The sequence below is a fragment of the Lottia gigantea genome, assembly GCF_000327385.1.
Source record: "Lottia gigantea unplaced genomic scaffold LOTGIsca_62, whole genome shotgun sequence".
Classification (NCBI taxonomy): Eukaryota; Metazoa; Mollusca; class Gastropoda; family Lottiidae; genus Lottia; species Lottia gigantea.
In genome coordinates this window covers 1,242,365-1,262,848 of record NW_008710115.1, presented here as the reverse complement: position 1 = coordinate 1,262,848, position 20,484 = coordinate 1,242,365, and the positions used below count along the sequence as shown (strand labels likewise).

General features: G+C 32.1%; 4 protein-coding genes across 4 annotated transcripts; 2 read left to right on the top strand and 2 right to left on the bottom strand.

Moving 5' to 3' along the window:
- Positions 1-882: 882 nt before the first annotated feature.
- LOTGIDRAFT_194826 (hypothetical protein) lies at positions 883-1,893 on the bottom strand (the record flags this gene model as incomplete). The annotated part of the gene is made up of 1 exon (XM_009064404.1): positions 883-1,893. A coding segment is annotated over exon 1 (786 nt), but the record flags the coding sequence as incomplete, so codon positions are not given.
- Positions 1,894-6,640: 4,747 nt separating this feature from the next.
- LOTGIDRAFT_166943 (hypothetical protein) lies at positions 6,641-9,780 on the bottom strand (the record flags this gene model as incomplete). The annotated part of the gene is made up of 7 exons (XM_009064403.1): positions 6,641-6,950; positions 7,408-7,466; positions 7,841-8,007; positions 8,579-8,632; positions 8,824-8,923; positions 9,198-9,299; positions 9,727-9,780. 7 exons carry the CDS (start codon positions 9,778-9,780, stop codon positions 6,641-6,643), a joined length of 846 nt encoding a protein of 281 aa, XP_009062651.1.
- A 7,652-nt stretch (positions 9,781-17,432) lies between these two features.
- LOTGIDRAFT_128699 (hypothetical protein) lies at positions 17,433-18,086 on the top strand (the record flags this gene model as incomplete). Its single annotated transcript, XM_009064402.1, has 1 exon — positions 17,433-18,086. One exon carries the CDS (start codon positions 17,433-17,435, stop codon positions 18,084-18,086), a length of 654 nt encoding a protein of 217 aa, XP_009062650.1.
- A 443-nt stretch (positions 18,087-18,529) lies between these two features.
- Positions 18,530-19,471, top strand: LOTGIDRAFT_128730 (hypothetical protein; the record flags this gene model as incomplete). The annotated part of the gene is made up of 3 exons (XM_009064401.1): positions 18,530-18,700; positions 18,786-19,099; positions 19,201-19,471. Coding segments are annotated over 3 exons (756 nt in total), but the record flags the coding sequence as incomplete, so codon positions are not given.
- Positions 19,472-20,484: the final 1,013 nt, after the last annotated feature.

Below are 20,484 nucleotides of genomic sequence, written 5' to 3'. Positions count from 1 at the left end.
ATGGCATTTAAAGAGACAGATGCGACATTTCTGAGGTTGATTTGGACCTTAAATATATGTAAATAGTTTTCAGAACACCTAAAACTGTAAAACCATCGCATAAGTCCTTCAACTAGACCTCAAACAAGAAATTTACCTATTTATTCATTTCGTTCACCCGAAATTAGACGAATTGGGACAGAATGATTGAGCCTACTGTAAACACATAACAAGTCTATTTCATTGTAGATTCGTTAAAATTACGTTTTAACTTAGATAATTATGGATACACATGGATTTGAAGGCTCAAATTTGGACGGTAAGCTGTGAACATTATTATAAGATTAGCGGAAAAAAATTACTTTTCTCAGACCAAGGTATGATTTACTTCCGGTAATGCCACATCTGTCCCTTTAAACGTTATAAAAAGATTTATCCGGATAATTTCTCTTTTGCCATTTTACTTTGAAGTTTGATCCAGCATTACAAGAATATATACAGATTTTGCAGCACTTAAGTCGTTCTTTGCTTACAGTCGTCCATTTATGTATAAGATATCGTCTCCATCTTTTAATTTTACTGCAAGATTATAGACTTCATAGACAATACTTTGGACGACATTCTACGATTAATGACATAAATGCACAATAAAAACACAATAAAAAAATATACACAATATGTGTAAACAAATCAAATCACCGAAGTAAAAGACTGAAGACTGAAATAACCTACCCCAGATCGACGCTGAATTTCAATTGACATAAACTAGAATTAAAGGTCTTAAACGATTGAAAAGAAAATAATCACAGAACAATATTAGCCTCTCTTCTTAGTTTCTCGATATCGTCTCTCGTAGTCCTGTAGAGCCTTTGATTTCTGGCCCCCAGCAGACATAGGTGGACAATAGGAGCCAAACAATTTATCAAAATGATTAAAAAATGGCTGGTAGTTGGTCAGTGGTTTTTGATGGTGCATGTCATGCTTTGGTGATCCTCCATAAAAACCATAAGGTATCCAATTGTACAAGAGGATGGGAAAATCAAAACCTATATGGCCCTCTACGCTAATTGATATACTAACAATCATATAACTCCAAGTCGTCAAACAGTGACAATTAAAGAACCAGGTGTTGGTAGTAGTTAGTAAACCTACGGTTACCAGTTCCCATGGATGTAGATACTGGGTTGTCCAGACAAACGGAGAACTGTATCGGTGGTGGACGCCATGGATGTGTCGGTAAAGAAACCGTATTTTATGATGGGTATAATGCCAAACATAATATTGAAAATCAAATACTAAAAGACAGGCTATCTGTTGCCATATAAAATCAAACAGTGCTGGTGCTGTGTCTGGAAGCGGTGTTGGTGGGGTCCAGATCCATTGTGCTACTGCAGTTGGCATGATAAACAATAAATGATTCCAAAACGTGAGACTTAAAGTATCCCATAGGAGCGGCGGTGCAACATCTTTATCCGGTTGAATTTTATACTTCTTGTACCAGTTCATATTCTTACAATATATATCCACAAACGTAAACGGAATGCATAGAAGAAAGTAGTATCCAACGGATAGAAAGACGGGGAAAAGCGGAGATCGCACATAATCTTCATAGCCTTTTCTTAAATCCCAAACTGGTTGTAGTATAAACCTGGTTTCTTCCACAGATCGCAACATTGTTTCATTCTCCATGTCGTCTGCTTCAGACTAGCACGCGCAGTAAAATATGGCGCCCGGATACTACTTTTGACAATTGGCACCAAGAAACATTTAAAGTGGGATGAATATTATGTAAATTTGCACAAACTATTCATCTATCAAAACCCAGTTTAAATCTGCTTTATGTTCTCACTCTTAGTAGGCCACAATATCCAAGTTATTCTTTCGCATTGTTGCTTGATATCCAATTGAAATACTCTTTTTTGTTCAGGTTAAAAGACTGGATAATGTAGAAACAGAATGACGTCAATCAGTAGACTAGAACAATAGGGTCCACGCTAGTATATCGATCGTGTAGTTTTCCTCAATATAGTGTATCAAGTGAAAATCACCAAAAGTTTAATAGAAAATGATAATGGTTTTATTTGCATCGTCAGTTCATGATACATCAGCAGTCAAAAATCGAAAACGGAACGCTTATTCCACAGTTCTCCCTTTTCATATCGTTGTCCGCCTTTACAGAACAGGATTTCTTTTTTCATTTTATTTCATAATAGATGTCAGAGTTCAATTTTAGCGATATCGTATCGCAATTTGCATTCTGCTATTTGAATGGTCAAAATTCCAATTAATCACGATCTGCGAATCAATCAATATTTTTCATGACAATATTTGTTAAATCTAGAAATATTAAGCAACGCTCGTTGGTCGCTAGTATAAAATCTTGTAGAACAACTATGGACCGTAGGCCTATTGTGAGAAATAGCTGGATCCTTTGTATTTATCATGTTATTTTAGACGTCCAACAGGAAACATTTTAAATTGCGAATTAATTTCTTAATTTGAATAGTTACGTTTCCTATACGTTTATTTCAAGGGAATTATTTCTCTCAAATTAAATTTGACCATCGAGGCTACATTAGAAAATTTTTTATCTTCCAATTTTAGTCGTATGGTTTAGACATTGGGAAGTCGTGTTAATATGTGAAAAATGAACCACAATAAGTCTTCGAAGTACTGTAATTCGAAGCATTGCACGGAGGTACCATGTGTACCTCTCAATGTTAAGATAATTCCCACTAAGGATACCTTCTCTCTCTCTCTCTGGCTAAGCTTCTTCCTCATACCTACATCACTCTCTTCTTCTACTGCTTTCTCTATCTCCAACTCTTCACTAGTCTATCTAACCTCGTGTATATTCTCTTCTCCAATTTCTCACCCAAACCCTGGCTCTCTCATTTAAACTGTTCTCACACACGCTCTCTTCTTCCTCGCCTTGTTTCTTTCTCCAATACCTCTATACTTTCCTGTTCTTTTTCCCATCTCTCTACTTGCTTAATGTTTTCTCTTTACTGTCTCTTCTTTCCCTATATATTCTCCCTGTCTCTTCTTCCTTTCGTTTTACCACCACCCCCTTTCTCTACTGTCTTTATCCCTCTCTGTAATTTACACTACCCTGCTTCTTGTTACTTTCCTTATTTCTTGCTCATTACTAAATCATGTTATCATGTTCTTCGTTCCCACTCTCTCTACTTTCTATTTTCACTGTCTCTAGATATTGTTCTTCTACATTCCTTACTTTCTAATTCAGGGTTTAATTTGAGAAATTATAATATAATATTTCTATGATCAGACAAAAATAAAATCACGAATTAGCTCATACCTTATTTTCATATTTTAAATGCCACCATTTGAAAAGTTCAATATATTTTTGTAGCCTGAAGTTAAATATTACTTCTAGTTCTGGTACATTAATTACATGATGTCCTCAAGGACACTAGGCGCTATGCCAAATCATACGGTCAATGGACACTCTTGTTGAGACTTTAACCCTTACTATCTGGTATCTCTACTATCATTCCGGTCCAGTCTAGTCAACTAGTTAATCATTCATTGATATATATTTATTATTGTGGTCTCATTATAGGTCCTATGTTTCTTTACAAAGTACATTTTTAGATAAAATATTTAAAATATTACGTGACTGGTAGCTCTTAATCTTTCACAGGTTCAATTCAGAACAACTCAACGACATGCGGTTTCACAACGAGGGAAATTTAGATGGGACAGTAATATTATCGGTCATTGGCATGATCAATCTGAAGACAATAACTGGAACATTTCGAATAGCTACTCTGAATTCATATGAAATGCTAATCGTAACTTTCACTGGAGTAGCCAAAACTGAAATTTGGTGTGATACATTGACGAAACTTTTGATATCGGATCTTAAAACAAGATTCAAGAGGAATCTAGTCAGATCATGGATTGCATGTGTAGTAGCCTTCATAAGATAGACAACACGTTTGATAATCAGATCTATTGATGCATGGAGTCATTTTATTGTAATGTTCCTTCGTAGTCACAATCGTTTACTGACCCAAAGGATCTAGCAGCTAGTTTTCCAATAAAACACTTTTTACTCCTTATCTGTGACAGGAACAACCGAAAAGTAAAGTGTCACAGTACAGTAGTAGACCGGGTCCTAAGCCGTAAACAGTGATTAGCTGATACAATCGCCACAGATGCGTGTAGGATATTTTATCATTAAATTCTTAACGACTTCTCAAATATAACCCCCTGTATGTTGTATTCCTCTAAACCTCAAGTTGAGAAACGGGGATTTTATTCATACTTGGGAATTAAAGACATGTCAATCCATATTATTATATCATTTGGTATCAATTTTATTTACATAGCACTGAGAAAATTCCATTGAAATTGTGATACACATAAAAGAATGGGAGATCTTAAATTAGAACACAAACAACTACAAATAGTGAAAATACAAAAGATTCTAATGAAAATAAGTCTTACAATACAATTAACGGAATAAAAGTGATATTATGATTGAAAAATAAAAAGTGTCACGACAGTTATTGAACACAGAAGATCATCAATTAACTGTTATTAAGGGACCATACAAGATGGTTACTCCATTTTTTTGGGGTCTTAACCTAAGACTTAGCAGCTCAAATAACTAGTTCTAAATCAGATTATGTGAATGTAGATAGTAACTCATATATACAATACAGAAAGAGCACCAACGGCATAAATACTAATATATTTGAGCAAAATAAAGCAGTCTGTTACAAATACAGTTATTTTATCACTTGATTGAGCAGTATGTGACATGCTGACGACATGCTGACGTTTGCTTTTTTGAAAGCATTGAAAATATAAGCTCTGGTTTTATTTTAAGGGTGATTTAAAAGTGATTTATCAACATTTGATAACATTACCCAAAAAGGTCAAAAAAGTCGCATGCTAGTGTGAAAAATCTTTAGTTTAGTGTAATTTTTCTGCAAAAAGGTCAACCATTAAAATTTAGCAAGTTTCAGATAACTGTTTGATGATTAATTTATTTAAAATGAATATTGCACTTTAATATGGTGATGTTTGAAGATGATGTAAATTAATTAGAATCACCTTATTTAAAATAAAATAATACTATTATCAACTGATAAAAACAACTATTGTGTAACATTTTTGCAAAGATTCAGTACTGTTTTATATTGAAACAATTTGTAGCGATTTGAAATTTAAGTGATTCTCTACTTCATAGTGGTTTTGGCACCATTTTGGCATACCAAACAGATATTTGAATATGATTTTATATGATTGGATGAAAATGTCTGGAAAATAGAGTTCAATTTCAGCTATCTGTTCCACACATCTTATAGAAAGCTGACAATATAGGCGAAATCCCAGTAATTCATGAAATAAGGGGTGGAATTAGTGACAAAGATTTCCCACTGTTAGTAACATTCTCTTGTGTATTTTTAATCAATTGAAATAGTGAGTGAGACTATAAACACATTTTCTAAAACACTAATGAAATACAATTAGTAGATTACTGCAGTGAGATTGTTAAAAACTTACTGGATATTTAGACCAATATAAAATAAAGAGTTATTATTATTATTTCCACTTATACCTTTTCTTCAAGTCAACACAACCCACATGTAAGATTTTCATTTTAAAAAGTACTACGAGCAGCAGAAAGAAGCATTGTTTGTTGTTAAATTTAAAGATTAAAGCCAATTAAACACTTACTCTGAGGTTAAAGGTAAGGTCTCCCTGAGATCAAAAAAACTTAATTTTAGCTTAAACGTCAGAAAATAAAATCATTCTCTACAGCCACCCAATATAAATACATAAATAGAATAATATTGAAAATAATCTTGTAATATAGTTAAAATCAAAACACACATCATCAAATACAATAACTCATAATTCATTATCACAGATTCTATGGTATTCTATTAAAAACTATTGGGAAATACTTACTATATATCCTTAAAACATGCTACTTATTTTACCAAATTCCCATAAATGGAGGTTTTCTTAAAAAAATTATGTGTATCAGGGACACTGATAGCATCAATTTGCACCATTCCAATATTTCGATCTTTTCAAGAGAATCTATTTCTTCATCTGTCTGGAATGAATTTGTGTTAAAACCATCATCTCACACTTATTTTAGAGAATCTATTTCTTCATCTGTCTGGATTGAATTTGTGTTAAAACCATCATCTCACACTTATTTTAGAGAATCTATTTCTTCATCTGTCTGGATTGAATTTGTGTTAAAACCATCATCTCACACTTGTTTTAGAGAATCTATTTCTTCATCTGTCTGGATTTCATCTTTCAACTAATTTTAAACACTTGTGATTGTGTTAAAACCATTATCTCCAACATTTTTGGATAATTCCTTTGTATTTGTTGATTGAATTCTAGCCATCTTGCACCTATTTTAGCACCTCTATTCTTCACATGTCCTGACTGAATTGATGTTACTCGTAAAAATCATTATCTTCAACAAATTACAAAAAATAAATTTTGTCAAACTTGTATTCCATCAAACAGCTTGATTGCATTTGTATCAAAATCCCATTAACGTTTACTGATTCAAAATACTTTCTATTGCAACCATTATACATAAGTTTACTCCTTTAAAAACTTTCCATTCAAAACCATTATCATAAGTTTAAAATCAGTCTCAAACACTTTCATCTTTATCTGATATGTGAGAGAGAGGTAAGAGTTTTTCAGCACTACTTCTAGAACTACTAGATCTATCAGTACTACTATAACCACTAGATTTATTTTCAGGTATATTTATATCAGACTTAGATCTCAGTCGAGGATTGGGTTTGGGTGGTTCTCTTGATGGTGATTGTGAAGATGCTAAAATATGAGTTGTTTCAACAGAGCCATGTTTACCAGCTCTATATACTACTTCAGTATCTGATGTCACACCAGTTTTCCATTTAGAATTATTAATACGATTAACTTGGTCTGCTTTTATCCTGAATTATAAATAAAAGACAGTGATAGACCATAAAATTTGGAATTTTGAAATGTTTTAAACCAGTTCATGATCCAAGTCCCATCCTAACTTATGGCAATGCAAAAAATGATTTTTCAGATAGAGAAATCAGGTAAGTATTTTCCTTCAAAAAGCAACTTTAAATATTAGTATTAGATTTTTATTCAGTGTCCTTTATCACCATCTGAAGTAGGCATTGAAACTCCATAAATTTTGTATGAAAAAAAACAAAAAACTGTTAACTTTTTTTTAAAGTCGTACATTAATTTCAAATTCATGATGCATAACACGTTCTATTTGAAATCATACTGAAAATACAGAGTGTGTTCTTATATTATTCTATAATTTACTGTTAACTCAATTAAACACCTGTTACTATGCAATTTATTCAACTTGTTAATCACTGCTGTTTGGCTGTTCTAAATAACATAACTTACATAATTAAAATAGATTCTAATAATTCCATATAATTAACATATTCTTCTTTTTGAAATTCCTATAATGAGAAAATACAAGTAAAAAAAATAGTTCAGATTTAAACTCTGAGAGCTTTATTTCAATGCCTTAAGTATTTGAAAATGATAGTCAGGTCGTAAAGAAAAGGTGTTCAACAAGAGATTGTAAAAAGATTTTCTAAACTTGTTACGTCTATTGACTGATAGTGTTGATTTGTAAGATTTCATTTTTCAGTCAGACAGCTACTTGCAGTTTCAATAAAGCTAAGCGTTTCGTAACAGCTATCACAAAGTTCCTTGGAATTATTACAAGCTTTTTCGATTGTTCCGAACAAGACTCTGAAATATTATTTAAATAATCTGAATATTATTGACTAATTAAATAAACTAGAATAAATAACATTATGGTACTTACAACATGATTGTGACGAGCATGATCATAAGATTGTGAAAACTGATAAATAATAGTAGAATCATGAGAATCATTGATAGATGTTGGACATAATGAACATAAATAATGTTGCATTGTTTCATATGGATTTCTAAACTTTATAGAATCATCTTGTTTCATCAAACATTCAACTGAAAAACAAAAGTTAAAGATATGATGCTTTTCAAATGGCATAAATGGATTTTCAGGATAAAAAATACTATGAGTTCGAGCCAAAAGAAATTATTTGGACGAAATTCAGTATACACTAAGTCAATAAGCAAGTCAGAGAGTACATGCTACACTAAGTTTAACCTTCCAGATATGCGTGCTACATCAGCAGACTTTCTGATCTACACGAATAACAGTACAAACAATGTTATAACTTGTGTCGGTAACTATCTTAACCAATGCTGCAATAGCACCTCATGGAAATCCAAAGCCACCACAATTAACAGAAGTTAAAGAGACAGATGTGCAATTTTTTCTGACCAATCATACTTTAGTCTCAAAAACGAGAATATTTGCTCAGCCAATCAATAATAGAGTTAACAGCTCACAGTCAAAACTTGAGCTTTCAAATCCATGTGTGTCCAGAATTATCTGAACTTGAATGTGAAAGGATGAATAGTTTATACATTTCTAGTACTTCAAAACTAGACTCAAATCAACCCCCCAAAATGGCACACCTATCCCTTTAAAACAAAGACAAAAAATACTTACTGGCATTAGTAAAAGCATCCATTGCTTTCATTCTGTAATGATAATGATTTGGTACTGAAATATACAAATTAAAAAGTACAGTAACACTCAACCAATAATATACATATACCTGGTTTACTTTCTACGTATACTTGATATTGTGTTACCTGATATCTGTTAACTGCTTTGAGCACTATAAATTTTTTAAAATCTCATATGAAGTTAGCATAAAAAACCTATCAAGTCAATAGATTGATTATGTTTACCTATAGATGACACATCATTCATTTTTTCTGTTAATAAAACTGGTTCATATTGTATATAATTTACTCTCTCAAATCTTCTCTGTATTTCAAGTTTCATTGTCTGAAGAAAAAAACAAACAAAAGTAAGTGTGCCGAAATATCCATGACAGCTACATACATTATAGCTCTAATTCAATCTGCCAAGCCATGTGGATATGGGATAGCTCAATATACCGGTATAGCCAGTTGAATTGCAGTACCTGTGATGACACAGCTAGAGTTTTCAAGAGCTGTACCTGTTTTAACTTTTTACTAATATCTATTAGACATATTAATGATGGTGAATGAAATCTTATTTATATAAAAAAAATTAAACTTGATATTAAGCCACCAACCTTTGGTAAATCATATCCAACAAAAATGTGAGGTCTCCTTGCTGACCTATAACTAAATCTTGCTATTTGTCTTTTAGCCAAGAGAAACAGTAGAAAGAACAACTGAAATAATGAAATCATTTCAGACTGAATCAACATCTCAAAAACTAGTGAAATCCTGAATCATTCAGGATGGAAGAGAATAACAAAGGCTTAAATTTTGTTTTCTGCTGACACACAAGTATAGTTCAAGGGGGGTAATGTTATGAAATCACCAAATCAACTTAGGACGCAAAAAAGGTTGGCCTCCCACAACAAAATGACACTGAGTTTACTACCATATAATAATGATCAGGAAACAGTATTCTGGAATATTACCCTCAAAAGAAATGAATATTTATGTTAAAAATTTAAAACCCAATGAATATAGAGTAACATTTACGACCATGAATCTTCAAGAAAAATGTACAAAAGATTATCCAAATTATAAATTTTAAGTACTGTATCTTGTTCTAGGCATTATTACAGTAAAATGATAAATTCTTCTTACCAAAGTTCCTGATGCTATAAAGAGAACAACACTAACAAGAGACAACTCAGCCATTTTCGGTATTCAACATGTCAATGATATTGGATGGAACATAACAGTACATTCTCAAAATCTTCTGTAAATAATGCAAAATATTATCAATTAGCAATTATCAAAGAGCTATTGATGTAAAATTTAACAGAAAGAACCTAATATTTGTCCAAAATATTCACTGCAAATTGCAGACAATTCTAACATTTCCATCTAAAATTGATTTTAAGGATTTCAGCTTATGGTATGGGATTTATTCCCGACCATGGCAAATTGGCAGGGGGACTCAACTCTTTTGTTTAGTCATACTTGATTAAACATTCATTCACAAGTAATTTTGATCCATTGGCTAATTTTTTGAAGCAGTGTAATGGCTACAGAATCAAATTGTTTTCATTCATGCTCTGAAAACTATCACAGTTGTATTATGGTGTTTGCTCAAGATCTGAAAATTTGACAGAAAATAATAAACTTTGGTTTGTTACTGTTAGCCTACATGTATGTATGTCATGTAGGACATTCAAAATACTCTGGCAAGGATTGTGTGTAAATGCCCCAGAGTCTCGCAAAAATTAAAAAAAACAAAATATTACAGTGCCACAAAATGTTGTTCAAAAAAGGTGCCAATATCGACAACAGAGTCAATATTTGAACGCAATAGGCGCTATCGACAACTTTTCCTGAATAATGATTTAACTCGTCCCCATTTTTCGAATACAAGAAAGTTGAAAATCTACCATTACCTTTAAAACGTCAGAATGAAATTATATTTTCATCTCCCAAAAGAAATTGTCTATCGTGGGCGCGTCCATCTTGGATACCGTACATTTAGTGGATTTCTACCGGGGAAACAACAAAACGAAATCTTGAATCTGAGTTACTTCCCCTTCATAAGTTTTGTATTGGCAGAGGTTTATATTTAGATAGTCTCAGGTTTACGGTCAATATTTCATTGACGGCATTAGAAATATATTTATCAGCCTTATGTCAGTTCGTCCAAACCTGAAACTGCGGTCTTATAGGAATGTCTGTGATACTTGATCAAAAAACAGGATTTTAGATATAAGCTTATATATCAGCTCCTTTCATAACTTTTCAAATGTCCCTTTTTTATCAAACTATATATACCATTAATGGGGAGGAGAGAGGATAGATTCAATAAAATAAATCGAAAAATAGAAATATGCAAGGTGGATTCCAATTACTTAAGATTTTATCAAGGGCTCCGTTTTAAAGGGTGAAATTAAACTTCACATTTCAACATGAAATATCAACCTGATTGGAAATGTTCATGGACACTTGCTTAAGTGCATTCAATTTGTACTGGCGATAAAAAGCAGAAGGATCCTCAGAAAGTAAAACTGCACTTCAATCATTTTCTTTAAAAAATTACGGCCAATAGGCTGGCAGATAGGTTGGCAAAAGGGAAACCGTTAAAATGACGGATATCTATAAATTTACAGGTCACATTCTTTTGCTGTAACTGGCAAGTATGACAATATATATTCGCATCGGCCTGTACCCTTATGAAGAAAATCAAACATGATATCAGGGCCATACATACAGCAGAAAAACTGTATAGGCTACCAATCACAGTTGTATCGTTCGTAATCAAGCATATTGTTCATGATTTGTATTTCACAGTTTTAAGAAACTGCTCTAAAATATTTATATTAAACAGTAAATATTATGCAATCCAATAATCGTGAGGAAACCTTCTTTATTTTATCTGATCGTCGTGATTAATTAAATTAGTTTGATAACGTGGATCTATATTACACGAATTAGGCCTATTATAGACATATTTAACCACAGCAAAGTGCATGTGTTCTAAATCTAAAATTCAAAGGTAGGTCTACCATCTTGACAGAGGTTCACGATTCTATCTTATTTGAAAAGATTATGAAAGTCAATCCAATCTTAGTATACTTACTCGTATCATTGTAAGGATTTTCGTAAGCAGCAATAGTTCTTGTTCCTTTGTCATGATAATTAATAAACCCCAATATCTTTGTTATATTAGCGAAGATGTTCCTCATTATTCATATAAAAACGGCAGCAATTATTGTTTACTGATAATATTATACCTTATTTACATTTGGACTTATTTCCTTTACTGCAGAGGCACCAACCATCTTTTTGCTAGCAAGTTGTTAACCAATTCCCCTGATGGTATTGACCAAAGAGATCGTCTTGAGAATATCAATAGATTTTATTTCCAATTCGCCAAAACCAACCATTCAAATTCAGGTTGTCCAAGCATAGTATATAGCATATTAATCTGTGATCATTTTCTTCCACCATTATTGGGTCAATCTGCACAGATTCAAAGACAGCATGCTCTCGCGGACTTCAGAAAACACAAAAGCAGTTGAAACTTTGAAACTATTGACGAGAACTTTCTCTTTTGCTAACACTCTTGGTGGTGATGACACTTATCGAGATGATGTCACTAAAGGAGAGAGTTGGATTTTAAGTATTGTTCAGTATTGTTTAAAGTGAAGCATTGGACAATCTTTATTACGACAGATAAGGTCACGATAAAGAATGCTGAAGAGAGAGGCTGAAGTTCTGCCTAAATGACAATTATTCGAGTTTATTATCGAATATCTGGGAGTCATACTAGTCATAGTATGCACATTTCGTATTATGTAAAACGTATTATCACTCAATGATTGGATTCATTGTACCTTAAAGGAACAGATTTACTAGAAATGTGCGAAAATCGCATAATTCCTTTCAAAATTCTTTAGGAATTTTACTCACTATTTCTTAATACATGTACCGGTATGTCTTTTTTATATATATCGCAGAGTATCTTAAATTGATGAGTCGTCATTTTAACATTCAAACACTGAATTGGCTTAGCTAAGAAAAATTTCCGTTTCAAAGACTAAAGTATGATTGGTCAAAAAAATGGCCCACCAGTCCCTTAAAAACACAGAATTAGGCACATTAACACTATATATTGAATATATTGTAACTGTAGATGGGTGTGGCATAATTTACATAACTCAGTTTTCCCGAAGTTTTTTCATGAATTGTGACATGTTACATAGGAGATTGAATGAATGCCAGTTTAATGTTTGTTGTTCAAAATAAGCTGAATTGTTTGGATTATTAAGATTTATCTCCCATAAAGTTTAGAACGACCTATTTATATTATATTATAAAATATAATTGTTGCTATTGTCTTTTATTTATCTATATATATATGTATATATATATATAGATATACCTTCTCGTATTATACTTCCCGATGTCGACAATGTAGATTGTTGAAACGTTGTGTACAAGAAAAATATAGGAGAAGTATACCCTAAAATAGTGTTATATATAAATATACCAAAGATATAATTGTCGGGGATTGTCAACTTTATATTTATTTAAATTTGAAAGAAAAACAAAATTTTTTTTTTGTGGTCAGACATTTCTTTATTGTTATATCTTAATTATGTCTCAGGTCACATATTGGTTGGTTCTCGAAAATAGAAATATTTTGTTCTATTGAAGTTACAGGTAGGCCCTATACAAAAACATGTAACATCTGTTACCGAATAATACTCCTTTGTGATCGAATTTCGTTTGAAAGGAAAATTAGTTTATTTCAATTTAATCTAATTTAATTTCATTATAGAAATGAAGTTACTGAGTTCAAAATGAATAAATTATTTTTGTTTTTCTTCGAACAGTAATAAAAATATATTTTATGTTAGAAGTACATTGGAATACTAACATCTAAACCAAATGCATGCGTAACATGTGTCATGCTGAACTAACATTACCCACGGGATTAGCGATAGTTGAATGTACCTTCAAAATGTTAGCTTATGCCTTGATAGTCCGAAACATCTTCTCTAGTCCAGCCTCTGATGGATATTTTGACAGATGTCAGCCTGAGTAGAGTCAGGAGTTTTTTTCTAATATTGTTTTAAATTACCTTTATGATGACTGTAAATTAGTGTTGGGCATTGTCGTAACTTTCGTTTTGTTACTATCAGACTCTGTGACTTTTGAACTTTTGGCTGCGTACGCATTTATAAATGACCGATCCTAGACTTTAATGGAACCGTAGATTTGACATAAATGGTGTAGGGAGAAAATGATGGTATGACTGAACTTCAAAAATATTCATCTTTCCAAATATGTAAGGTTTTCAGATCCGAGATATCTAAAAAAGTGCAAAAAGTCCCGGTAAGATATGGAATGTTCCTATTTAACAGGGCATCAGCCAAAATAGCTATCAGAGGCAAGAATAGAGACAGATGTTTCGGTCTAATGACTGTAATAGCCACCTTTCTTGCACCACTAACGTACAAACTAAACAAATCGCTGATACAAGAAAGGTGACCATTGCAATCATCTGTGGCATTCTCCTTTGTCCATTTCTGGTAATATCAATGGATAAGTTCACAAGATGTTTTGGTACAATTATAACACTTCAGCTCTTATATCTATCATTTATTTAATGAGTGTTCTTGTTAGTGGCAAGTTTGTTACAATCAGATTGAGATATCCTTCTTTGGCTTAGAATTTTTCAGCCGAACAGCGTATTGGAAGTAGAAACGATACATTAGAAAATATCCCTTGATGGAAATAAAATGACATTTACGGATTATGGCGCAGAGAAAATCATTTCAGTTAACAATCATAAGACTACAATACAATATTGTTATACCAACCTGACAATAGACAAATAGCTGGTCGAATGTATTGCTTAAAGTCAAACTGAATTGATTGTATTCAAATATAAGTCAGTTTATTGAACTGACAACAGGTTGGATCGTCGGCTTCTACCCCGCGTCATTGCACTGAGGTTTAACAATATTTAATTCAAAAATATATTCAAATAAACATTCTGAAAGGGATTGAAGAACAGGTTTCGCTTCTTTTACCCCTCTCCAACAATTATGTATAAATATATGAAAAGTGGGAAACACATGCCTAATATTTGAATTATATGGAAAATAAATAAAAAGTTTCAAGAGAAAAACAAAATTTTGTAGTATTTTTTCAACATCATTTGGAAAAAGTAAAAAGAGTAAGAAGTGTATGGAACATTTCAGTAGAGATATAAGGACATCTAGTGCCAAGTAATAAAACCTAAGTTTTTATATATGCTGGTGGCAAAAGATAAATGATCTGTTCTGTACATCTACATAATACTATAAATCAAAAAATATTCAGAATCTTCAAATTGATGACCGCAATTACAGGCAGTCTTATCTGGGATCTCCCACGTGTATACGCCTGAACATGTTGGAAGCATTTTTATCCGTTGGAAATGATTGTTGTTCTTCATGACTCCAGCCTTCCGGGCTTTCTCATTATTTCTGTATTCATTGTAATAAACTTTCTCGTAAATCTAAAATATGACCAGAAGAAGAACGATTAGGTCATGATTATGTTAATGAGAACACCTTATAATCTTTAATTGTTGAATGATAAAATCATATGAAATCTAAATGATCTTAAATATCAACGGTTCTATATTCGAATAGAAATGTAACGTTTTGATTGAAGTTGGAAAAAATTTTTCTTCACGTTATAAAACTTTAAAATTAGAAGGAATAAGAAACAAATACATTTCAAGCTTAATGAAATATATTATATATACGTATTTTTCGCCCTTCCGGATTTTTTAATTTTCATAAACAAGTGTTTAATATAAACATTTCTAGACAATAATCCATTAATCCAATACGGAGACCTTTGTGCTGAGACAAAAATGATTCAACGTAAAAGCAGCCATTTGGAAGTAGTTCAGACTCTTGCATTATTAATCTTATATATCATTCGAGATTATTTATTATTATTTATATATTGGGAGTAATATCGAAAAAAGGGAAAATGAAATGTAAATACATTTTTAGTAGCATGCCAGGCAAGAAAATATTTGCCCACTCATAAAAGCTTTGTTTTTGATTAAGAATGTTTTGACAGAATGGTGAATGGGGAAAGTTTTACACTACAAACTTTTTTGGTTTGTAATAGAGCTCTTCATTAAATGATAACAAATAACAATTTCACTTAGTTCAATTAATATCAATCAAGAATTGCCCCTTCTAGAGTGTTTACGAGCATGTATGGACGGACGAGTGGACGGACATGGGTTACGTCAATATACGATCCACATTTCACGTGGCCGTATAAAAGATACTCAAAAATTTGAAGGATAACGCCCTTAACCATTCATAATCATTATAGTACTGCAATAAAATATAATCAGTCATTCGTGACCGGACTATATATCTCTCTTTAAATAGGTCTCTGACGCGATTACATCTTTCTTTTTAATTGATTTTTTTTTAATTCTTCGCCTAAACGTACAATCTACAGTCTTTTATATCAAGTAATATTACACTTAAAGGTGTCCAGATATAAATTTGAGAAATATTTGAAGTTATTTACACAGAAACGAAAGTATTATATATTGTATATGATATATTTATTTGCAGTGTTGTTAACTCGTATCTCGACTTCCATTATATATATACTAATATTGATTTTTAGAATTCAACTGTACGTCGAGTTGTTTTGAAGCTCGGCCTATGAAATAGTATGTGAATCAGAGAAACCTATAGGTAAGCTGTGTTAGTTTCAGACTGAGACAGTTTGTGTTGACTTCAATAACATACAGTGTTCTAGACCAGTGATCTCACTGTGTCTTTCACGTGTACTCCGTAAAGAAGTTATTGTCGTTTTATTAACACGATTTATCATTTACAGGTAAATATGAATTACATATTATGCTATAAAAGTTATTTCTTTACCATTTTAAAATTCAAATTGCATATACTGAAATTCATAGAGAATGCTTTTATGCACGAGGTATTTTTCTTAAAAAGTTTCTCTAGTGTTTGTATTAATTTTCTGGAATGTGAATGTACATTGTAATTATATTTGTAATCTTTGATTTAGACTTTACTTCTTCTAAGAATACCTTGACTTCAACAAGGAAAATTTCCATTTCATAATAGATTTTGTTAAAATCATTGAAAGTGGATTAAGTTGTTAAAAGCTTAGTCTTAATATAGAAACAGATTATTCCTTAGAACAATTTCTACAACTTCGGGGTGAAAAAAAGACAATATTAACCACGTGGAATCTACAGATCGCCTGCAGGTCTTCACCGATACAATAAGAATCTTACCAGGAGAAATGGAAAGGTTGAAAAGTATCATGTCTGGAATACCATTGCCTTATATTTTCTCTTAATAGTTGTAGATTCACCGACGACAGTTGAAAAGCTGAAGAGATGAAAGTTTTAAGAAATGCCATTAGTGGAAAACCTTAAAGTTTGTCTACAGTAAATTGGTTTTATTAAGTCAGAGAATGTTATAATATTCCACAAAAGAGACGTGATACCTCGGGATAAACGTGACAATATAATTTTACTTGAAAGGAACATCTCTATAAAACTGACATAAATTTCATTCAATTGGAAATACTATTTTCTCATTGAAGTGTAAATTTAGGTTAACTCTAAGGCTGGGTTCTATAATAAAAAAAAATGACATATATTTTGAGGTTAAAGCTGTAAATCAAGTTAAAGTAGTCAAGTGGAAAAACATAACTTCGAATATTATAATATTTGCGTGTGGGTTTTTTTTCTCTTATACCAATGTGAATTTTCTACCAGTAAAATGACTGTTTTCTTATACTAAAGGAACTAAATGAAGTCCGCACTGTTATTATTGAAAATAATCTTTGTTCTTTTAATAATTTCTGACTATGGAAGTGCGTTGTACACAAATTGTGGTGGGCTACTGGAAGCGGAGAAGGGGAACATTCAGACTCCCAATTTTCCATCCCCTTTTCCAACACCCATCAATTGCGCCTGGGTGATACATAACCCACATCCGGAGAAGAAGATTATTTTATACTTCACACAATATTTTCTCAAAAATTCATTCCACCTCTCAGAATATGATGAATATATCAGTGAGCATGATAATAAAGGAATAAAATATCTTGGAGAAATGAATTACATCAACCAGTTTTCATCAATGGCTGCCTACAAGCCGTATCTAGTGATACGTTTTAAAGTACGTGATATGGGAAATATGCATTTAAGAGTTGAGGAATTTTTAAAAGATGTATACGGATTTAATATCACATATGAAGTAGTGAATAAGGAACAAAATATAAAAGAGGCCTGTTCAGCTCATAATTGCTCATTCCTTGGACATTGTGTAGCTAATTCCATCTTTTCTGATTATAAATGCCAATGTTTTCCGACATTCTTTGGGGATTACTGTCAGTATGGACCATTCTGTGATCCAAGTAATGGAAAGAATATGTGTCAAAATGATGGACAATGCAGGTAAGTTTATTCTAATCATCTAAACTATTATTGAAGTCCTATAATGTGTGTATTCGCTTGCTCGGGCCTGCCCTATATATTTCTATTCTTACATTGTTTGGTTACTAAGAGAAAAAATCTTCAACGAAAGTCGTAACAAAAGGCCCTGCATCAGTGAACACTATCGTCTGTTTTTCGGCACATATTAATTAAATTCCTGTAAACCAAACAGCATGTCTGATGTAGGTAGCAAGGTGTGTGCCAACATTTGAACACAATTCATTGCTAACATAGTTTCATCAAAACCGTCAAATATTTTAGCTATAATATATTCTTTCATCAAAAGAAAGGTAATTGTCTGACAGCTAGTTATGATGGCTTTTGATTAATGTAATAATTCTCGTGTGATTGTAAGCATAATTACTTGCCACAAGGTTGGATGCAATAGCATCAAATAGATCAAATCAGCACTGTAATATTACATTGTATGTCAGCTACGTTACACTCTGTCATTGTTATATAGCACCAAACAGATCATATCAGCACTGTAATATTACATTGTATGTCAGCTACGTTACACTCTGTCATTGTTATATAGCACCAAACAGATCAAATCAGCACTGTAATATTACATTGTATGTCAGCTACGTTACACTCTGTCATTGTTACATAGCACCAAACAGATCATCATTGTTATATTATAGCACCAAACAGATCATATCAGCACTGTAATATTACATTGTATGTCAGCTACGTTACACTCTGTCATTGTTATATTATAGCACCAAACAGATCATATCAGCAGTGTAATATTACATTGTATGTCAGCTACGTTACACTCTGTCATTGTTATATTATAGCACCAAACAGATCATATCAGCAGTGTAATATTACATTGTATGTCAGCTACGTTACACTCTGTCATTGTTATATTATAGCACCAAACAGATCATATCAGCAGTGTAATATTACATTGTATGTCAGCTACGTTACACTCTGTCATTGTTATATTATAGCACCAAACAGATCATATCAGCAGTGTAATATTACATTGTATGTCAGCTACGTTACACTCTGTCATTGTTTATTATAGCACCAAACAGATCATATCAGCAGTGTAATATTACATTGTATGTCAGCTACGTTACACTTTGTCATTGTTATATAGCACCAAATAGATCAAATCAGCACTGTAATATTACATTGTATGTCAGCTACGTTACACTCTGTCATTGTTATATTATAGCACCAAACAGATCATATCAGCAGTGTAATATTACATTGTATGTCAGCTACGTTACACTCTGTCATTGTTATATAGCATCAAACAGATCATATCAGCAGTGTAATATTACATTGTATGTCAGCTACGTTACACTCTGTCATTGTTATATAGCATCAGAGACATAAGTTATAAATCAGCTTTGTATGTCAGGTAAGATACACCCCATCCATATTAAATTGCATTAGACAGATATGTTACAAATCAGCATTGCAATATTGCATTGTATAGTCAGCTGCATTACACTCTATCACTGTAATATAGCATCAGAGAGATATGTTACAAATCAGCATTGCAATATTGAATTGTATAGTCAGCTGCATTACACTCTATCATTGTAATATAGCATCAGAGAGATAGGTTACAAATCAGCATTGCAATATTGAATTGTATAGTCAGCTGCATTACACTCTATCACTGTAATATAGCATCAGAGAGATATGTTACAAATCAGCATTGCAATATTGCATTGTATAGTCAGCTGCATTACACTCTATCATTGTAATATTGCATCAGAGAGATAGGTTACAAATCAGCATTGTAATATAGCATTGTATGTCAGCTAAGATACATCCCATCATTATTAATTAGCATTACATAGATAGGTTACATATCAGGATTGTAATATAGCATTGTATGCTAGCTAAGCTACACTCCATTATTATTAAAGAGCATTAGATAGATAGGTTACATATCAGGATTGTAATATAGCATTGTATGTGGGCTAAGATACACTCCATCATTATTTAATAGTATTAGATAGATAGGTGACATATCAGAACTGTAATATAGCATTGTATGACAGCTAAGCTACACTCCATCATTATTAAATAGTATTAGATAGATAGGTTACATATCAGAATTGTAATATAGCATTGTATGCTAGCTAAGCTACACTCCATCATTATTAATTAGCTTTACATAGATAGGTTACATATCAGAATTGTAATATAGCATTGTATGACAGCTAAGCTACACTCCATCATTATTAATTAGCTTTACATAGATAGGTTACATATCAGAATTGTAATATAGCGTTGTATGCTAGCTAAGCTACACTCCATCATTATTAATTAGCATTAGATAGATGGGTAACATATCAGCATTGTAATATAGCATTGTATGCTAGCTAAGCTACACT